Here is a 23186-nt window from a genome sequence, read left to right on the forward strand (position 1 = left end):
TGATTTCTTTTTCTAGAATTACCATTTTCACTGATTGACATAGTTATCTTGATTTGACATGACTTTGTCTTTTGCAGTAGTTAAAAACTTCAAAAACTGAAATTCTTCTGTTTAAAATTTAAACCATTATGTTTAAGATAACGAAGGAAAAACACATTAAATCTTTGCAAAGCCTGCATATACGTTAAGGTCCAAAGGTAAAGAAAGGATGTTACACATGATAACCAAGCTCATATATAAGGGCCTGGCAGACACGGGTCACTGTACGTACAGGAGGTGAAGCTCAAGGGCAGCAAGATGAAGCGAAGACTAGCAGCCAACTCTTTTCTATTAATTCTGGTCTTTGTTATGGCTCCAGTCTGCACAGGAGCAGCAGCTTTTTCCTCCCTAGGTAGGTGGTCAAATGATAACATTTCTATAATATTACAAATATATAAATGCTGTAGTTTTTAGTGAATAAAAGCAACATAAATCAAATTGTTAATACCTAATACAAATGATATTTTGTCAACAAGTTGAATCTTCCAGCAAGAGCATTCTTTTACTATGAAAATCCAGTAAAGTGCACTTAGTTCTCTTTTTTAGACATGTTCAAGCAATACAAGATCCTGGCCTTCTAGGCAATTTGTTAAGTGCCATCTTAAATTAATTTACCAGTCCTTTTGGTATGTTTCTTCCTACTTTATCCCATGCAAGACACAGACTCCCCTGCAGTAGATGTCACTCTGCAGTTTTAACAATATTTTTAGTATTTTGTCTTTTTCTGTTACTGATATTGTTGATGGGTAGTTAAAAGCAGGCTAAAGGGAATGACAGTTTTTCGAATCGAGCACAAGAAGCACACAAATTAGGGTAGTTGGGGTGAAAAGGATATGGTATCATACAGATATTCTAGGGGCTAGAAGACGTCACATGAGAGATTGCATTCTGGAAGTAGTGTTGGAGAGTAATGATTCGGCATTAGAACGTAATATTTGTAACAATAGACAAATAACTCCAACAATACTTTATTTAAACCTTTCATCAGCTTGTAGCTAATTCTAGATTTCCTTTACTGTAAAATGAATGTTTTGTATGGATTGTTGTCAGTTCTACAAGTATACTACATAATGCTACATAATTACTTCACAGATAGAATTCTAGAGCATTGGCATATCTGATTCATCGTCTACCTAGATAAATGACATGTATCCAAAAAAAAGTTAAACTTACCTGTACAAAATGGAATAACCTTTGGTTCAGTAGTTGAAGATATTCCTAATTTGCATGTCTAGTGTCTTTCTGACCTCTTTTCTTTCTGTGCGCTAAGCACAAACACAGCCCACTGCTTAGCGCACTCATAGGAAATGCTTTGGGAGAATGTAAACCAAAATCAGAGTTGAAAATGTTGCCTCATTTTGACTCTCTTCACTCAAGAAAATATTACTTATCTTGTGATATTAAAATATGATAAGTTGAACAGTTATATCACTGTTACAAGACTTAGACTCGAATAATAGCACCATGATTAATTTGCATGGCACTGTAACTCTGTATTATACAGAGCAAGCTCGGCCATTCATTCACATTTCCAGAGATGGTCCTTCATAAATGCATTGTGAATTCAAGGAGTTGAAACAACAACTTTTCCACCGACAGTAAACTCCATTGTGTACCATTGACCTATAAAATGTACAAAACCTAATAGGCTTTGTAAAGCTGATGCAAATCAAGTAACCCTCATCTGCATTGGTCTCCTATTCATCAAATTGCCTTTCTTTAGAGCTTTTGGATAAAAAAGCGTCACCTTCCCTTTCTCTGTTTGGGGATGGTTGTAGTCCAAGTAGACTGTGAGGTAGTTCATGCTCGGGTTTATATCATGAATCATTAAAGTAGTATATGTGCATTTTCATCTGTATTTAGCAGGAATGGATCCCAGTAGTTGAAGATCCCAACTGAGCTGGATTTTAGTGAATGCTCGAGATTTAATGTCTTTAATGATTCAATAAGTGAGTGAAAAGGTCACTGCGATTCTGTTGTTGTAGATGCTGAGAAGACTGCTAAGTATTGGAATGATCATGCCACGGAAACTTTGAAAACTGCTCTACATCTTGAACCCATCACAACCAAAGCAAAGAATCTCATTATGTTCCTTGGGGATGGTGAGTAAGATGGCTCAAAAATTCCTATAACTTTTTATAAAGCCTGAAGTCTACTGGATTAATGTTAAAGGTGTTAATGCGTATCCATTGATTACACTAAATTTAACACTTTTGTAGCCATATACACCTTTAGAAATATTCCTAGTAATGCTGATGGGGCATCTGTTGGGACAAAAGCAAAGTTGTTGTCATTGTCCTGGTAAACTTGTACCTGTTAGTAATCGTGCCAAGTTGCAATAACATTGCAGGATTTTCTAGTAACATGACATAGTTTGCTTCCCCTACCATACAAACGCATAGAGATTTAAGAGATGCAATAAGGTAGAACCGGTTACTCTTCAGGGAAACCTAACTGCTTAGGGAAATATATGTCATCTTGCTCACAAACACAGAGAATCGAGTTGCCATATTATGCAGGCATTACTGTTAACAAGCTGTGTCACCCACTTGCCAGTTTGTTGTGTCTTTTTCAGGAATGGGAGTTCCCACAATCACGGCAGCCCGGATATACCAGGGGCAACTGAGGGGAGAGCAGGGTGAAGAGAATATTATGGCCATGGAAAGGTTCCCTTACGTGTCTCTCTCTAAGGTAAAACATAAGCGTCATCGGCTATACGTTTTATAGTTGGACAGTGCACATTGCTGGTATATTATATGTGGCCAAGAAAATAATATATGAATACATTTTTTAGTCAAGATAAATAGGAAAGAGGAGATGTTCCTTGTATTGTGTCAATATAACAGATATAGTGGTGATATGTCGGCAGTTATACTTTTAAGGAATTTTCCTATTTTTTTCTTTTGGGTTTGTGGAAGAAAATCTTCAATACCATTCATAAGAGAAAACTAATTTCAAACCAATACCAGAGTTTATAACCTTTAAAGATGATTTTATGAAACTATGACAATATTTCAGTTTCATTTTGTGGTTCCTTTCTGTTGCATCTCTGATAGTATCACAGATTTTTGTTTGAGTGGGTAGGCCTGTTCTCTAATGACGTAGAGAGATTTGTTATCCTCACATTTAGGAAACCCTCTTCTGGTGTTATTTTTGTAGGTATACAATGTAGATGCTCAGGTTCCAGACAGCGCAGGTACAGGGACAGCGTATCTGTGTGGAGTGAAGACCAACAGCGGAATTCTGGGTTTAACCGCTGCTGCACAATACGGGGTCTGCAACTCCAGCCACGGGAATGAGGTGAAATCCATACTACACAGAGCCAAGCAAGCAGGTGAGAGGTTGCTATACATATATTGGTTGACCCTATATCATGGGAATGCCAAATAAAAAAAATGCTTTGCATTTTCTGCTGTGTATTAGTCACACAAACTACCAAGCATGTTGTGTACTTTGTGGTAAGTGGTGTATAATACAAACTATCAAATGGATATCACTATGTCCTTGTGTGCCCATATCTTAAAAAGATTACTGAGATCCCCTCAGCTTCCTGTGTGTTTACCTTGTAGGTGGTTTGTAGTGTCCTTGGTGCCTTGGGATGGGGCATATGAGCCTTCATTTGAGCTCAGGTCCGAACATAGCGAGTAGGAGAAATGCGACTGTAGGGGCCCTCGTTCGGTACCATGCCTAGGACCTAGATGAACTCAATCTTGCCGTGCAGGATAGGTTCAGTATTAAATGACATGGAATTCAGCTGAAAGATTTAAAAAAATGGCATTCAAATTATTTATTATAGTTATTCAAATTAGAAAAAATACCCAATCTGTGCAGTCACTTCAATTCCATTGTTGATTTCTTGTTAATATATTGAGGGAATTTAAACATGGATGGAATAGGCATATGGTTATCCTGAACATAAGACAAGACGAATGGTTTCCACAGCAGAAAAAATACGTGAGCCAAATGGTTCTTATCTGCCAATTCGCCATATATTCTAGTTAATACTACATTGCTTTTTCTATAAGTTGATGTAGTATATTGTGGGATTTTCAGTGTGTTATTTTGGCTATGTTCATTGACCCTAAATCATTTTTCAGGTAAGTCCGTGGGTATTGTTACCACCACTCGTGTACAACATGCTTCTCCGGCAGCATCCTATGCTCATAGTGCTAGTCGTGAATGGTATTCTGACAATGAGATGACTCCAACTATGACCAACAATGGCTGCAAGGATATCGCGTACCAGCTGGTGCACAACACGGACATTAATGTAATTAGCTAAGTAAAAGAAATGGACTGGTTTCTTCACATACCTCAGCTATATTTTTCATGATCACCTCTATGTTCCTAAAATAATGTTTCTCTGGGCAGGTAATTCTAGGAGGAGGGAGAGTCTATATGCAACCAAGCGGGACACCTGACCCCGAGTACCCAACTAGCTCATCAAGCAGAGCTGTTAGAAAAGATGGACTCAACTTAACGGATATGTGGCTCAGCAAGAGACAGGTAATGAAATCTGCTGTCAAATTCTATGTTTTTCTATGTAAGCATTTTCCTCAGACCCTCCCAGGCCATTAAAATAATATTAACCGCTTTAGAGACCTTCCATCCCATTTGACAAAATATTAATATGGTTAAAAAAGAAACATTTAAGTAGCATATAGCATATCTATTGCCTTGAAATGAGAACCTGGAAAATGAAATTAGATGTTAAAGGATAATTTTATGTTTTTTTAGTGTACTTGATCTGAAGTTCATTTGAAGTTTGAACCAACTTTTGATGAAAAATATAAATGAGTGTGGTTTGAAATTTATATCTTCACTTTTGTTTCCTGATAGAATGCCATATATGTTTGGAATAAAAAGGACTTTGATGCTGTGAATGTAGACACCACAGATTACCTTATGGGTAATGTATACAGAAAATGATGATCTGAACACCCAGAAGTGGGGTGGCATTTAGCATGATCCATTTTTATTATTTTTTGCTCTTATCTGAAGCTTATCTTTTGAAAGAATGTGTTCTTTGACAAAAAAGATGTTTTAATGAATAATAATCTGTAGCAACTATTTGCCAATAAACAAAAATTAACATATTAATCCAACAGACACATAATCATAGGGAATTGTTTGGCACGCTTGTCACCTTTTTAGGACTCTTTGAGCCAAAGGACATGAAGTATGAGCTTAGTCGTGACCCTGCCACAGACCCATCGATCGCTGAGATGACTGAGAAGGCCATCAAGATTCTCAGCAAGAATCCAAATGGCTTCTTCCTCTTCGTTGAAGATAAGTATAATTTTAACCATTATACTATAACAATCCACTCTGGTTTTCATATTGAGACACAAGATACTTGCTACTTTGGCCACAATCAAAGATCCATTAACCTCTTTGTTCTTATTATGTATTTTGTCATTACCATATGAAAGGTATATTTACTTATATAGAAGGCAGCACTATTGATTATACCCAAGTGCTGAATATTACGTTACTTACAAAATTAGAGATAGAAGCAACTGAGGCTTCCTAAACCCACAGAACTGTGGTTAGTTTTCCGAGATGTTTAGAACAACCTACCTGCCGATTTTCTTTAAAAAACAAACAAAAAAAACAACTAGTCCACGTATTTAAAACTGACCAGACATGTGAAACCCCCAAACCTCATAAACTACTAACATTGCACCCATCACCTTATGTTTCTAGAAATCCAAATTGTTATGTCATCACACATTGCTGCTGAATATTATATTATATATTATATAAATTAATAAATTATATTAATACATTGCCCCACTTTTTATGTTGTTAACAGTTTATTATCATAATACGGTATGTATATCTGGCTCTGTATAAAATGCTAAAGCCTGTAAATAATTGTTTCACATTTCTTGTACGTGGTAGAATTGACCATGCTCACCATGATGGGAATGCCAAGCAGTCATTGACTGAGGCGGTGGAGTTTGATAAAGCTATCAAAAGAGCTGGGGAAATCACAGAAGAATCTGAGACGCTGACTGTGGTGACTGCCGACCACTCGCATGTCTTCTCTTTTGGCGGCTATACAGACCGTGGCAACAGCATCCTTGGTGAGAGAATTCATCTGTATAAACTAAATGTCATAGAACTGCAGGAGGGCAAAGTAAATCCCAATCATGGTACCAAGAGACCTTTGCATATCAAAGAGACACCCTTAACACAGTGTTTTAACCCAGGACTGCACACACCTTTTGTGGACAGGCAAATATTAACAGGTTCGAGGACACAGGGATGACCCTTAAAGCTATACGCAGCTTTGCAGTGTGTGACGAGCAGCAGGGCTAGACACTAGACATTGCAAACCGATCCATGGCAAAGTCTCTTATGATCAGGGGCGTACCTAGAGTATTTGGCACCCAGGGCAGATCCTGTATGTGGCAGGATATATATATATATAATTGTTAACAGCAATCACATTCCCATCATGCCCAGGCATACCCAGATTCCAGGAGGCACTCGCAGACTTGGCATGATAGGAGTATGATTGCCCTATCTACCCCTTCTCACTCCCTTCTCCCTATCTACCCCTCCTAACTATCTACCCTCTCCCTCTTTGAAGTTCACTTACCTTTCAGGAGTCCTGCGGTGGGGGTGCAAGGCCTCTGTCTCCCAGCTCTGCCACTGTATGGAACAGTATAGAGTGATGGGAGTTATGATGTACTTTAGAGCATAATTATATAATGAAAAATACATTGGAAATGGTACAGCATAACACCCATCACTCTCACACACTTACCAATCCACACATACCAATCCACATGCATACCAATCCACACACACATACCAATCCACACACACATACCAATCCACACACATACCAATCCACACATACACTAATCCACACACATACCAATCCACACACACACATACCAATCCACACACACATACCAATCCACACATATACCAATCCACACATATACCAATCCACACATATACCAATCCACACACATACCAATCCACACACATATACCAATCCACACACACATACCAATCCACACACATACCAATCCACACACATACCAATCCACACACATACCAATCCACACACATACACCAATCCACTCACATACCAATCCACACACATACCAATCCACACACATACCAATCCACACACATACACCAATCCACACACATACCAATCCACACACATACCAATCCACACTCACTGTATGCTTTCCTACCTTTCCTCTTTTCTCCTTACAGCTCCTTTTCCTGCTCTTCGCTCCTCTTCTTCTTCAGTTCTTCTGTCTTCTTCCGAGGGCACGGGGTTCAGAGGGCACGGACAGCGGTGGGCGCGGCTTCAGTGTTGTGCGCCGGGATCTGACAACAAACCCCGGCGCACAACAGCTGTTGCCGCACGGATCGCAAGGTAGCGGTATCGGAGGTCTTTAACAGACCTCCGGCTCCCTTGAGTGATTTTAAGCCGGGTTCAAGGGACCTCCGATACCGCTCCCTTGCGAGCCTGCTCCTCCAGCGACGGACATTGCTGTCCGTCTCTGGAGGGGTGCTGGGTGCCGGCAAGTTGGCACCCCCTGATGAGCGGCACCCGGTGCGGACCGCCCCCCCCGCCCCCCGCTAGGTACGCTACTGCTTATGATTGCTGAAAGGGTCCCAAAATATTTTTTTTTGTCATTTTTTACCATATGTTTGGTAAACCATGATTCCCCTTTTCCATATTATTTTTCATTTTGATGATATATTTTTATGTTTTTGCGCTTCCCGGTGCAGCATTGCTCGAGATTCCTTTTGGGCATCTCTCATGCAATTTTTATGCCAGTGATGTCTAGTGCTGATCACGCTGTGATCAACAAGCATGGTTCTAGAACATTTTACATGACACCACTTTAGATTTAAAGTTCCTTTTATGCTTTTATACAGGCTTTCCTCAGCAATTAACCCTTATACCAACATGCCTTCATCACACTATTAACCCAGGCACTAGACACAGTTTAGTCCAAATCATGTTTTCTGTTCCATTCCACCCCCATTAGTCTAGAAATAAAGTCTTCCATGCTGTATATGTTTGCATTGTTTGATCTTCAGACCAGGCCATAACAAAATATATAAAATCCTAGAAAATCCCCATCTACCTTCATTTTATAAAGGTTTCATTTTATTATGCTGATGATATTGTAGGCATGCTCCTGTTCTACCTCAGGTACTTTTGATGAATTATTGAGATATATTAGGAATAAGTGTGGGTGATATATATATAAATTGGGATGAGAGGTTTGGGGATATCAAACAACCCCTTTGCTGGCCATTTTTCTGTTGGCAGCTTTTTCTTTCCTTACTTATTACAATCTCTGTCCAAGTATTGTGCATGTGCAACGCTAAGCTCCCATGAAGACTCTTGCTGGACACTTTCTTATGTCATGAGTTTTTTATTAAACTGATAGTGTGCATATATATATATCTCATACAGAAATACTACATGTAGACAGTAGAAGCAGCAGGGGTGTTTAAGTGTCACTAATGTAAGGTGTACTTACATCCTGATGAAGTTGGATATCGCTTTGATACATATGAATGCTCTATTAATGACCTGGATTGCAATATACACACTGATACAAGTCTGTGTAGTTGATTAATGGAAGTCAGCTGGTCCACTCCAGAGTTGACAAAAACACTTTATACCAGGGAGGAAAAAGTTTCAAAGGTCTGTTGACCTATATTTTTCCATATGTAGGACATATTTTTAGTCTGCTGGGTTTCTAAACAATTATGTTCACGGGTCAACCTTATAAGGGGTTTAAGAGGAAATAAGGGAACCTTTTCTTCTCAAGAACAGAAAATTCTTTTCTGCACATTCTTACAGCTACAAAACATTGGTCTTTTCCCAGATATCCTTTCAATTTTCAGGGATAAAATAACTTGGCCAGAAGAAGGACTGACTAGCCTTCAGACAGATGCTTGAATTGGCCAGAATCCCAAGACTCCCCCCATCATAGCGATGTTTTTTGTAGCTTCCTCTTGGCTGTGTAGGGGAGTGGGGCAAGATACCAAACCAAGTAGATCCCCATACCTTATGTTTGGTTTTATGTAAATGCCTGGCTTTTAAAAAGAGTCTCTTGATCCAAAAAAATCTTCCCAACAAGATTGTAGAATTTGTGTCGAAGCAAGTTCTAGTACAATGAGATCTGGAAGCCTTTACCTGATGTGTGAGAAAATAATTCTCTGCCCCAGATGGAGATCATTGGGAGTGGTTTCAGTGTATAGAGGATACCATGGGGGCACATGGTCATTGTGATCATGTAGTGCCACCTAAGATCAGTGGTGAGGGAGCAAGAGATGTCCTAGTAATGGCAGAGTATGTATGTATATGTGTAACGGTCAATGTTTGAACGTGTTCAATACACTACATTTATTTATATAGCGCCAGCAGATTCCATAGAAATAGATATAGCCTATCTTATAGGAAGAAAAAAATATTAGCATGTTCTAGAAAATAGATTTGACATGATACAGAGATAGGTTAGATTTATTCACGTACATGCTGCAAATTATAAATGAACACCTGTTTACCCTAGATCAGCTACTGAGTTTACTTTGTTGTAGGTCAACCAGCAGTATAGAGTTAACATTTTTTTTTTACTTTCAGGTGTTGCTCCAGTAGCTGCCAAGGATGGCAAACTATACACCAGTGTATTGTATGGCAATGGACCTGGGTTTAAGATCACTGGTGGAGAACGGGAGAACATCACCGGAATTGATACAAGTAAGAACGGAAGTCTGTTGCTGCTCATTTAAGAGATATTTTTGCTTTGCATTATTGGCAACAGGAAAATTCAGTTATGTCATTGTATAACAAGGTGACCAAACACCTCCGTACATCCAAACTTTCTACGACACAGTCCCAATTTCCAAGCACTTGGCCAGTTAGGGAAGTCAGATCTTCCTTGACTTGCGCGTCAAGCTGTAAAGATGAATCACAGCTCACACGTGGCCTCCTCGTGACACTTTGAAGCTGGGCATCGGCATATGATGTCATATTCCAGTGTTATGCCTTAGTGAAAAGCAATGAAGTAAAGCAAGTCTATGATCCTGTCCCCAGCCCTGCCTTTAACTCCACCCTAGTAACCTAGACTTAACCCATTAACTAGTCCAATATTAAAACGTACCACACAGAGGAGTAGTGGGGCCATGCTGTATATATACATGCATATACACACACACATTTCTGCATGTCCCCATTTAGAAAGGAAATATGGTCACATTAAATTATGATGAAATATTAGTACCACTACCTTCATATTTACACCCATTTAAGTTTATACACTTGTACTTGACCAATGTTTCAGGGTTAGAGCATTTAATACTTGTTCCAAATGGCATGTTGTTGTTTATCCTTGTGCAAGAAATAATGTGCAAAATGTGCAAAAAACAGGATCCAGCAACAACAAACTGATCAATAATATATGTCAGGAATACTATTTATAGATACGCGTTTCTAGTTGGATTAATGATGAATAGCCATATTGGGCCAAGATCAGATGAATTGACTTTTAGTGGGCCAGCATAAAAGATGGGCCCTCTGAGGTCCCAAAAGGTTATATAACTAAATATATTTCTATGTTGGCTTAATTTAAGTGATTGTGAGGTTTATTAGTAGCACATTATGTAAATTATTTTTCTCTTTTTTTCTTCTATAGAAAGCAATAGTTACCGTCAACAAGCAGCTGTTCCTCTTAGTTCAGAGACACATGGCGGTGAGGATGTGGCTATTATGGCCAAAGGCCCCTTTGCTCACCTCTTCCATGGCGTCCAAGAGCAGAGCTATATTCCACATGTCATGGCATACGCAGCCTGTCTGGAGCCCTACACAGATTGCAAACTGAAATCAAAGACCAGCAGCACCATTTACTCTGCCACCATGCTTCCACTCCTCACTGTGTGGGGAATACTTGTCATGATCTTGTGGTGAGATGTGCATTTCTGTCTGGATAAAATAACCTCATTTATTTGTTCATGTAATATTTTGATATCTTTGATCTGAAATATAAAAAAAAAAAAAAAAAAAAAAAAAGCAAATGTTTGTGGGATCAAAGAAGAAAGTTTGTAAATATTTAAATAAATTGCCTTCTCAGAAATCTTCTGCCCTTGTGTATGTCCACTATTTTTTTCCATCTCTGATTCTAAAGGGTATAAATGAACCGCATTCTAATATGTAACACTTTAAATGTCAATTGTTTAAATATTTCATACTTTCCAAATGTCTGTTTAGGAGGAAAGCTCCCCGTTCGGACTCAAATCCATTACCACCCCTGATGTCCTTTTTATGTAGGAGCTCGGTTTAGTGGGCATGAATGCATCATAACGTTTATCATGCCTAAAAGTATAAATAATGTGCATGAAATGCAAAAAATCATTTTGTAATGATGTGTAAATAAAATATATTCTTATTGTATACGTCTTAATTGCATGATGTCACATAATGTCAAGTGTAAGGCCTTGCCCCCTAGCTAACCTCAACACAAAAGCGTCTTTGGCCATAAATCATATTTAAATGAAAACACAACTTTTTTATAACAATATATCCTGTTGCTGTGTGTGTCTTAGACATACAGAATTTAAACGCAACGCTGCCTGTACATAGGGAGAGGTTAAAGAAGGGGTAGTAGCAGACTCGGAAAGGTTGAGCCAGATGTGCAGTAGAAACATCATAGACTAAATTACATCTATAGAAAATATACAATCACAAGTAGCAATCCTATTCATAGCAGTCGCATGATAAAAACAAGTATGAGGAAATAAGATTGCATGTACTAGTATATCAGGAGGTGATAAGTTATCATTCTCTCCGGCATATTACGTATCTAAGCAATAGGCTGCTGTTTACATGTTGACAAAGAGAGGAAAGCAGAATTGGGCAGGGTAGATTGGGATTAAGAAATACATGCTGGATAAAAAGCCATAAGGAATTGTGGATCCCCTGCAACACAAAGCCGCTGCTCAAAAAGGTGGAAGAAAAGCCACAAAAGCCCTCTACTGGAAACTTACAGACAAATTGCAGGGTATCTTTCTGAAGCAGATGTCCTCTCTGGTGACATGGCTTGAGAAGTTGGTAAAAATAAAAAAGGGGGTTAGGGAGACTGCAGATTACAATCAGCGATGGATGTGAAAGCTTCCATCAACAGAGGTGATCCAGCACAGTCTAGGGAAGAAGCTTGATAATGACTAAAAGCATGTCTCTTGTGATACTGCAGAACGAGTGCTGGTGAGGTTTGGCATATTTAGAGACTTCTAGGCTCCAAATATAGGAAACAAATGTTTATATAAATGCCATGTATTTCTCCTGGTCTAAGCACACAATGCATGTCAAGAACAAAGAAATGTGAAAGGTCATTCATGGATAAAGGTTTAATTTAAGCTCAAACTGTGATAGTACAGGATCTGCATATTACCGGTAATCTACCCTGAGATCTCCAGTGCTCTAGGGACCAATAGTGGACCATGCAGGTGAAGCCACTGTAGCCTTGTAAAAGTGTTTATGAAAGACCCAGAGAACATCATCATTAATGGAATCAGTGATGGTGTAAACGAATGGCAGGAGCAGAATTCAGCCGCAGCACCACAAAATAGTACATTTCTATCAGATGGATTGGCGCTAAAGTCAGGGTAGTAAGAATAATAGCTAGACTAGAATAATAGTATGTTAACAGAAATTGAGGCAAAAGATTAAAAAAAAACCCCACTGGCTTTAAAAAAAATGTTTCATGTTGCTGGGTTTACTAAATAGAAACATCCTCCACTACCGAAAAGATTTAGGATTTACTCTTTACTGGCTTCCTGGCATCCAAAATTACAGGACTTAAGGGATCTGCTGCTAACGTCTTGGTGCCACAAACCACAGGACACCTTCAGAGGTCTAGTGGAGTCCAGGCCTCAACGAGGCAGGGCTCTTTTGGTGGCAAAAGGGGGACCAACACAATATTAGGCAGGTGGTCATAATGTTATGGCTGATTGGTGTATATGTAGCCTCCTACAGTACGCTTAACTTTGACACATAAAGGTACTCATTCCAACCACATTTCTTGACTTGCTGAGGCAATTTGGTCATAGTAATTGTTTTATTATTTTAAGGAAATGTAAAACCTAAATGCTAATTTCGAAGATGTTTTATGGATCATAAAGTAATTGGTACACAAGTATCCTGGATGGATTCCCAATGACATTCAATTTTGGATTGGATTCAGAGAGCAAAGTGCATGATCCTGGTAAAGCAATCCCTCTTTCTTACGTACCAGCCGAGGAAAAGGGTGCATGGCAGAGGATCATCCATTGTGCTTAGCCATGGAACAGCTTGGATGTTTGGGGTTGCTACTACTTTGGATTTGTACCACCACATTAGGTGCCACTATTCAAGGTAAATTGTAGTCTTCTGAAAAATCTTTTCTTAATATGAGTTACAAATTAAATCTAGCTGATGGACTAAGTTTGTATATATATCTATATGTATATGTATATATAGTTTAGTAGGTGATAAGCATTTGCAGACCACTTCTGGTGATCATTCAAATTAAGTTAATATACTGGAAAATCCATATTCAGGACAGATAGAGTTTGTGTGAATTATTATTGAGAAGCTGCTATTGCTATCTTATCCATCTTCTGAAAACACAAAACGTTTCAGAAATAAGGTTTTTTTCTGCTACTCTCATCTAGGAATTGCACAACAAAGGCGTATTCACTTAAGGGAGAGTTAGAAATAGAGATGTGGTTTCAACACCCTACCTCCCCTACCTCCTCTTCTTCCTTAACAGGGGCTAACGCTGGCAGGTTCCTCTAGCAAGGAGGACTGAGGTGGCCCTTCATACTGCATAATGTAATTGGTGAATGAAAGGTACTGACTCGCAAATAAACCGCGAGTCTAAGATGAGGAATTGAAACCACAACTTTTCTGAATAACTCCCTAGATAATTCACCCTTTAATTATTAAACACTGATGTTTTAGCAAGTTAAAGCGAGTTAAAGCTCTACTTGTCATTGTCTCCTTTTTGCCAGCGGAGGAGAGCAGCCCACAATTCTGGAACAACAAAATGTCTTCTGCCATTGACAAAGCCTTGAAATTGAAGCCCATTGAACACAGAGCAAAGAACTTAATCCTCTTCTTAGGAGATGGTAATAATTTATTTTACCAATGTCTGCTACATTTGTAATGTAACTGCAAATTCTGTTCTCGTTAAGCTTCGCACACAGTTTGCTTTTGCCTTCCACATCGCGTCCTATAGTTTTCATAGTGGAAAGCTCCTCATCACAAAATATCCCTATCAACAGCCTTTACTGTGGCCCTCTTTTCGCCCTTCTCACCTCGTCCTTTTTCAACCTTAAAAAAACTGTCACTCTGCCAGACATCTCAGTGACATGCTTGGATCTAACCTCAAGCTCTCTTTCTCCATCTCAGTATTCAAGAACCTCAATACTCACCTCTTCAAAGGAGCATAAAACCTACTCAGATAGCACTCATCATTTCTTAATTTGAAACTGACAAGTGTTTGATACAAGATAGGAGCCATCTTGAAAGTAGTTTAATACAACATTTAATACAATACACTAAAAAACTATTTTCTTAGCACCATCTACATATTTGCAACAATTGTAATAATTCATAAGCTCAGCGTCCATGTTTCTGACCAGGTATGGGGATACCCACATTAACAGCTACTAGAATCCTGAGCGGGCAACAACAAGGAAAGCTGGGAGAGGAGAATGATCTGACAATGGACACGTTTCCCTATGTTGCTCTGTCCAAGGTAAAATGATTGAATCTGGGAAATAACTATAATACAGTACCCACTTTTTAATGTGGGTTATTCACATATGTGATGTGGTTATTAGCACACTAACAAACTTACTGGGAACATTATGAATTTAAATTGTTGAAGACCACAATTCCAGAAGGTGAGTCTAGGTTCACTAAAAAACATATTTTATGACCTGGAGCCTTTATTTACCTACTAAAAAAATATGTTATGACAATGTACTTTTTTCAGACATTTTATTAAATGTCACACATTTAAGTGTGACAAATAAGCAAAAAAAAAAAAATATATATATATATATACACATACATTCACTATATGGACAAACATACTGGGACAGACCTTAGGAACTTCACAGTCAGATCAAGTGGTAAAGCACACCGCCACTGGAAAATCGTAATGCTTCAGCCTACCAAGACATTTCAGACAATGCTATGCTTCCTACTTTGTGGGAAGAGTTTGGGGAAGACCCTTTTCTATTCCAGCATGACATGGCTTAATGAGTTTGGTGTGAAAGAACTTGACTGGCCTGCACAGAGTACTGACCTCAACGCCATGGAACACCTTTGGGGTGAACCGGAACGGAGATTGTGAGCCAGGCCTTCTCGTCCAACATCAGTGCCTGACCTCACAAATGCTCTACTGGATCAATGGGGCAAAAGGTGCAGTGGGATATGGTGGTAATATGGAACAAGGCAGCCCTAGAATCATGACAAAGTGGAATTCTGACCTTCTAGGCAGTTAAATGGAATTAAATTTCCGTGTGATGGGTTATATGGCATTTCATTACTATAAATATATATATATATTTTAATAAAACAAAACAAAAAGGACAAAACACTCAAAGCTGCAAGGAAACCCACGGCATTGAACTTAAAAAAATATTTGAAAATAAAAATTGTCTTTTTTCCCGTAGACATATAATGTGGACCGCCAGGTTCCTGATAGTGCAGGCACAGCTACTGCTTACCTTTGTGGGGTAAAAGGCAATTACGGAACTATTGGACTGAGCTCTGCAACAAAGCGTTCTGTTTGCAGCACTGTGAAAGGCAATGAAGTTCAGTCCATACTCAAGAGAGCAAAGGCAGCAGGTACAGTCTGTAGTCCTTACTTTAAACTGTTTGCCTTGAGATTGGCAAAACTACTGAACCACCAATTATATCAACAAGACACATGTTTCTAATTGGTTCGGCTGAGATCCCAGAACACTGCAACAAGACACATGTTTCTAATTGGTTCGGCTGAGATCGCAGAACACTGCCAATATTGGGCTATCGCTTAGTAATGTGTAAGTAGTGCAGGATTAGCAGTATGTCTTTTATGGTTTATAATATGTTTGTGCATGTGCAGTGTGATTAATTGGTTCATGTTTTGTGTCTGCATTTGATTTAGTCATGTGTAATGGAGGTTAGATTAAAGATTTGATGGTCTGAAATGTAAAATGCATGCATTTTAGAGCTGGTACACACTATGCACCCCACATAGCAAAAGATAACAATTAGAGATATCTCAATATGTTTTAAATGCATATTAATCTATGCTTATTAATATACCGTAGCTCCTCTATAACATTATATATATATATACTGTATGCCAAGTATCTATCCAGATAGCTAAGGGCAAGACTGCACTTTTATATACCATCAATTAAACACAGCAATAGACAATCATCAGGCAATTTTCTGTATTGATGAGCAGCTCTCAGATGACCTTTTCTTGGATTCCTCTTTCTCTACAGGAAAGTCAGTGGGGATAGTTACAACAACGCGTGTCCAGCATGCCTCCCCCTCCGGTAATTACGCTTACTCTGCTGATAGGGACTGGTATTCAGATGCCAACATGCCCAAAGATGCTCTGGATTCTGGTTGTCTGGATATTGCTCATCAACTAATTCACAATGTAGATATTGATGTGAGTGCGATATCACATGTATAATTCATAAATCAAAGAATAACCAATTGATATTTTAATTCTATGGGGGTACAGCAATGACATGACGGCAGTGTACACTCTGCTTCCCTATTGATACCGTACCAGATGGAATTGTGATTCTGTTATATATGCCATCACTGGGACTTAATAATTATGTCTTTATCCAAAAGGTAAAAGCACTTAAAGTTAAAAACTGTTGTATGATTAACAAATACCATCTGCTTAACAGACGATATGCTCAACACTGTGCCATTAGGGATTTTTATACCTGCAAGAATCATGTCTAAGAATAGGTTGAGTCCCTAGGTCTATCGGGCTGCTTCACTGAATTTACTGAGTGGCACCAGGTATTAACCAACTGTGATGTTGTTAGCTGAGACAGGCACCATAGCTTAAGTAAAAAGTTAAGTAACAAGCAAAAGGATGGACCAGGTGGCATTGGTTCAAGATCTACGACAATAGTCAATGCAACAGAAACCTAAATCTGCTAAATCACAGGAGGTCATCTGGGAACTCTATAAACCTGAGTGATGGAAACATTTTTGAGGCACAAAATAATCTGTGTGCACAACAACATGTTGAAGAGTCTGTTTGTTCTGCATACCTTCAGTTTATCGGAGAGGAAAAGGTCTACATCAAGGGACTCTGGGAAACCTGGTTTTAGGTTTTGTCCAACCTAAGAACAGACCTGCAGTGCAACTTCACGTCTTTGCTCCATCCACAAAATAAAGTTGTAGTTGTACTCTTGATAAAAGTTACATAATAACCCTGTATTTTTAATGGTTAAATAATAATTCAGGTCATTCTGGGAGGTGGAAGAAAGTACATGACTCCAATAGGAACCCCAGATCCTGAATATCCAAGGGATGAGAAACAGGATGGGCAAAGAAAAGATGGCAGGAACCTAATAGAGGAATGGCTAAAGAAACATAAGGTGGGTTTATATATATGTATATAGCATGTATGGTAAAGGTGATTACAGCTAGTTGGGTAAATGAGGTAGATTGCATTCATCAAATGCTTGAAGCTATTTGTTGTAAATTAAAATTCCACACATTGCATTAGTTCTTAAATTTAAACCCTGACTATCCAGTCACTTCAGGTACATGTGCGTAGAATAGTGTCCATTAAGCATTTTGTTGTGGGACCTTTTGTTGCTGTATTTATAGTACTAAACTCTGCATAGCATTGTTGCACAATGTCCATCATGGCTACATATGTTGGTTCCAAAGATTTATATTTATGGATGGGACTATACTAGTAATGACTGAATCTGGTCTGTTACAGGGGGCTCAATATGTATGGAACAAGGAGCAGATGAACAAGATCAATGAATCTTCTGTGACTTTTGTCATGGGTATGGATCATGGAATTGAGATTATGTATATACTGTATATTCGGAGGATCCTTGTAAACCTTATCAGTATTGAACAATCTATTAAGTAATAAGCACCGATTGCTTGGATTATTCTGTAGGGTGGTGTTATTCCTTTTGTATGGCAAGACTGTAAGTATGACTGCTTATTGCATTTTTGTAGGTCTGTTCGAGCCAGGAGACATGAAATACGAGTTAAATCGGAATGCTTCCTCCGATCCATCCATTGTCGAGCTGACTGAGAAAGCCATCCAGCTGCTTCAGAAGAACCCCAATGGGTTCTACCTCTTTGTGGAAGATAAGTCATGTTCAGTCTCGCCTTCATTCCCGTAATATTATATATATCACAGGACAGCAAGAGCTTACTATCAACTGCATATAGGTGTGTGAGTGTATATATCATATAGGAACAACTTTACATTTCATGCATCTCTAAACTCATAACTATAAAGGACCTTAGGGCATACTATTATGTCATAGACAGAAAGTGGATGAAAATTAAATGGAGCTGAGCCAAAATACAAAATATAGGTAAGGTAAAGGTGTGGTGCTTAATTCTATTTCACCCCTTTACCTTCCTCAGCACATCTAAAAAGATGCTGCTCATTGTCTAGTGCAAAATTCAGTCTTGTGTGTATACACATACAGTATTTATAGCTACAGTAGCTAATGTTTGTTGTGCTCTTTTTCTGTTCTTTTTCTTTTTTACACTCCCATTGAAGTCATTAAAACAGCAGTCTATTTCATGTATGTTAACAAACATCAGTGTTAGATATCATACATGTGATTGGCTTCTGTTTCTCCTATTGATTAGAACGGGAGATTTACTGAACGTGTGCCGTGGTTTTCTCACTGCGTTCAGTAGGGGCAGCTGAGGAGGAATTAATTGAGACGGAAGTCCATGCAAAATGTATTCTAAAAAGCATTTAACAATAAAAATAAGACTGTTCCTTTAATACCAATAGTTAGCCCCTTTGTTGCCAAAGTTACTGTATCCTAAAAAACATGGTCAAGATGAGCAAGAGCATAATAGCATGTCCATGTTTTGGACCTGGGAGGACCAGCCAATACATGAGAGATCAAGCTATTGCTAGACAACCTGGGGTCTCCTCTGTCAGTAGGAGCTGGTAGTGCCAGTTTCCTGGTGCATGGCGCTTGGCAAAAATGCAGGTTACACAGAAATAACAAATAATGCTCCAAACAGGCCCATGGTCAAGAAGGGGTTAACATCCTTGTAAAAAACAGCGCATTACTTGCAATAGTTTTATGCATTTTTTCCATGTTTTCCAGAACACACATAATTTTCACAAATTGCTGACCTATGGAACATATGTCCTATTGAGTTATTCCAAAGAATAATGCATATTTGAGTACTTTACATTTGAAAAAAAAATACTTATTACTTTAAGTATAAGCTGCAGCTCCAGAGTTTGAAGCAGCCAATCAGTGGCAAAGAAACACCCCCTTTGAAATCAATTAGACTCCCTGTAATGTACGCCGAGCCAGCGCTAGAGTTGACTAGCGGTAAATATGTCATGTGTCATAAGGGGATGTGGTTGGCTAAGCACATCAGTGAATGACAAATAGCTAGGGACAGAGAAAGGGGGTCCACAGAACCCCCCCATGCATTTGCAGCTGGGGCATTAGGAAAATTTAAAGGGACCACTCATGCATTAAAGTGCATAAACTGCATATCATGGCTTGAGTGTCGCTTTAAATGCTGCCCTGCAAAATGTGGATCATATAAACATATAGGGGTAATCTGTTGCATTTGCAATGACCTCTGAAATATCTATCTGCCCAAGCTACTGGTTTTAGGCCTAATCTTTGTGTGTGTGTCAGACATGCCTACCGAGTCCTGTCTGGTTCTTCCAGTTTAAGGGCCTTCATGAAGAGCTGATAGGATTCTCTTGGAATAAGTAAATGATTCACTGAAGACTACATTTCTTCCTACCTGTTTAAACAGAATATCTGTCTTGAGACCACAAAAACATTATTGATCATACTTGGGAATATTTATGGCAGGCCCATAATTGAAGAGCCACTTTGCACTTTGTAAGGATCTTATTCACTGCTTTTAGAATTTTCTAAGAAACATGAGAAGAGCTGTGACTCTCCGTCTGATCTAGCATCAGGTTTACCAAGATTGCACATCTGATTTTTTTTTTTGGGAGGGGGCAGTAAAGTGTAAAGGTATTTATGGTTTTATTAGTGGCATGAAGTCATTTTCTTCTTTGAACTTTGTTTGCTGCGACCTTTGCCATGAGGAAAAAAAGGAGTGTGTCTTCTATTATCTGTGAATACACTTTGGTAGATCTAAAAGACAGCTGGGAATTAAATAATATGATCATCTGCGTAGTGCTGGGTCTTCCTCCATATGGCCTGAAATCTCCCCATGAATACATTATCAGAGCGATTACACAGGGCAATGTGCGTTATGCATAAATACACGTACACACAATATACTGGCAATAAGCATAGTAATTTAAAGGCCTTACTAGCCCTTGCCTTTAAATGTGAAGTCAACTTCCCAGTACGAAATGGAAATCTAACAGAAATAATCTCACACGGAGCCCATTGATTTCCTTTTATTTCTTCATAGCCCTAAGCCCTTACCGACAGCAAAAGGAATGATCACGCATAACCTTCAAAAATAGATACCAGGTCCAAGGATGTATTTCTGGGTTATGTATTCTGTATTATTCTTGTTTACTGTTTTATGAAAATCTGTAATGAAAAGGTTGTGATTCGGAACAGGGAACATGTTCCATTAATCCAGTGATGTAATAAGATCAGTAGATGAGAATCTATGTTTTCCAGGCATGCTGTGTGCCATAAGGGGGCTCTTGAGAAGAGCTTACAGTGCATAGGCAGCATACTGTACGTTTAAAATGGCTCACATAGTTTACAAGTCATTGCAGGTTGTTCTCTTAGTGTGCATATTGTAATATTGTTCTCCGTTATAACCAGCACGAGGTAGAATAGACCAAGGGCACCATGATGGAAAAGCCAAGCAAGCGCTAACTGAAGGTGTCATGTTTGACCATGCCATCGAAAGAGCTGGGCAGCTCACTGATGAGACAGATACACTGACCGTGGTGACGGCTGACCACTCTCATGTTTTCAGCTTTGGAGGATACACTTACCGGGGTAGCAGCATATTTGGTAAGTTTTGTGCAGGGCGAACCCTGGAAATGCTTGAATACCAGACCCATATTTCATGGTTCCATATTTGTTCACACTGCACATGTCAGGTTCTGGTCCCAATACTTTTTGTCCAGAATGTTTATTATGAATTTTTATTAGTGAGATACATTTTTTAATTTATGTTTTTTTAAACAAATCCAATAATTTCAAGATTTTGTATTAATGAATTTTGAATATTCAGTTAAGGTTATAGGATGAACTTGCTTGATTCCATTGATAGGCTGCTTTTCTTTTAGATTAGATTTTAACTGATATTTAAGTTTTAGCTAGCTATAAGTCTCAAGAACATCAGTGTTCCTTCAGTCCCAGCGCGCTGACGGTGTCTGAGTCCTGGGAAATTAAGTCATATCCCGGAGCTCAGATGCCAGCAGCGTGTGACGACTACAAGGAAGAAGGAGACCAGAGCTGTCACCAGCTGCTGGACCGCAAGGCACGAGCCTCCTCCTGAGACTACAAAGGTAGGTAAGTTGGGAGGGTTTCATAAATGTAAATGTGTTATGCATGGAGTGAGTTTGTACATGTAAGTGTGTACATAAATGTCAGTATACATGAGTCTGAGAAGCTGGAGCTTATTAACTTAATAATGATTATTAAGATGCACAGCTCATTTTCAGAGGAATTAGTGTTTTTTTACTTGTCATGGACAGGCCTTGCACCCAAGAAAGCTAAGGACACAAAATCTTATACATCTATCTTATATGCCAATGGGCCAGGATTCAGCTTGACAGAAACCGGACGACCTGATGTGGATAATATTACCAGCGGTAAAGTTACTTCTTTGGTATCTGCACTCAAACGTAATTTGTATTTTTGTAAAGGCTAGTTCTCTAAGCCAGGCATGAAGATACTGTTTATATGGGTCAATACTTTTAGTGTTTTTCTTTATTTGTAGGCTCTTAATTGCTTTATTTTAAACAAAGAAACGTCATATTAACAAAGTTAAACGAAAGGTCACAATATTCCATTTTACCCATTCATTTTTCCTGCTATAAGATCCTCACACTTTATTAGTACTTGGCCCTGCATTGTTTTCAGGACATCTTCATGCCTATCCCATGCATGTTTAAATTCCCTCATTGTATTAACCGCCACCACTTCTGTTGAGAGGCTCATCTACCACCCTCTTAGTGAAGTAATACTTGCTTACATCAAAACGTCTGACCCTCTAGTTTTAGATCATTTTACCTTAATATTTTACTTGTTAAATCACTTTATGTATTTAAATGTTTTGATTAGATACCCCCCTCTTTTTCTGTTCCTACAAGCTTTCAATTGGTTGTTGCCATAGCTAGCCTGGTTGTGGAATTTATTATAGTCCTGTTGGTTTCTAAGATATTTCCCCCATTGTCTTTTTTTTTTTCACTTAGAGAGACATGACTACACGCAACAGGCAGCTGTGCCCTTGGATTCTGAAACACACGGAGGAGAAGATGTGGCCATATTTTCCAAGGGTCCAATGGCCCATCTCTTTCATGGTGTGCAGGAACAAACATACATTGCACATGTTATGGCATATGCAGCATGTCTATCACCTTACGAAAACTGCCCACCTGAACGACCCAAGAATGAAGCGTTTATGCCCACAGGCACTAGACTCCTGCTTCTACTGCCTATTGTGTGGCTGTTTCTTTCTCAATGCAATCTGTGATATCCACAAACTACGCAGCTTGAAAGAGCAGGCAATTATACACTGATCATGAAGGTTTTCCCAAAAGATTCTTATAAATGTTGTACATTCTATGCATCAGAATGCAGGCTAGAATTAAGAAAAGTACAATAAATAAGTGTGAGAATTAAATAAATATTACATTACAAATAAGCGAAATATCTTG

At 38.8% G+C, this 23186-nt stretch overlaps 2 protein-coding genes across 2 annotated transcripts; both read left to right on the forward strand.

The window, feature by feature from the left end:
- Positions 1–269: 269 nt before the first annotated feature.
- LOC128484495 (alkaline phosphatase-like) lies at positions 270–11168 on the forward strand. The gene is made up of 11 exons (XM_053460904.1): positions 270–391; positions 2025–2141; positions 2615–2730; positions 3199–3373; positions 4137–4309; positions 4411–4545; positions 4879–4948; positions 5194–5328; positions 5937–6128; positions 9680–9796; positions 10731–11168. The coding sequence occupies exons 1-11, from the start codon at positions 298–300 to the stop codon at positions 11000–11002; spliced, it is 1596 nt and encodes a 531-aa protein (XP_053316879.1). The 5' UTR covers positions 270–297; the 3' UTR covers positions 11003–11168.
- A 2203-nt stretch (positions 11169–13371) lies between these two features.
- Positions 13372–23002, forward strand: LOC128484048 (intestinal-type alkaline phosphatase-like). Its single transcript, XM_053460365.1, has 11 exons — positions 13372–13444; positions 14083–14199; positions 14716–14831; positions 15757–15931; positions 16579–16751; positions 17572–17706; positions 18060–18129; positions 18311–18445; positions 21121–21312; positions 22002–22118; positions 22722–23002. The coding sequence occupies exons 1-11, from the start codon at positions 13372–13374 to the stop codon at positions 23000–23002; spliced, it is 1584 nt and encodes a 527-aa protein (XP_053316340.1).
- The last annotated feature ends 184 nt before the right edge of the window (positions 23003–23186 follow it).

This window comes from Spea bombifrons, chromosome 3 (genome assembly GCF_027358695.1).
Source record: "Spea bombifrons isolate aSpeBom1 chromosome 3, aSpeBom1.2.pri, whole genome shotgun sequence".
Lineage (NCBI taxonomy): Eukaryota > Metazoa > Chordata > Amphibia > Anura > Pelobatidae > Spea > Spea bombifrons.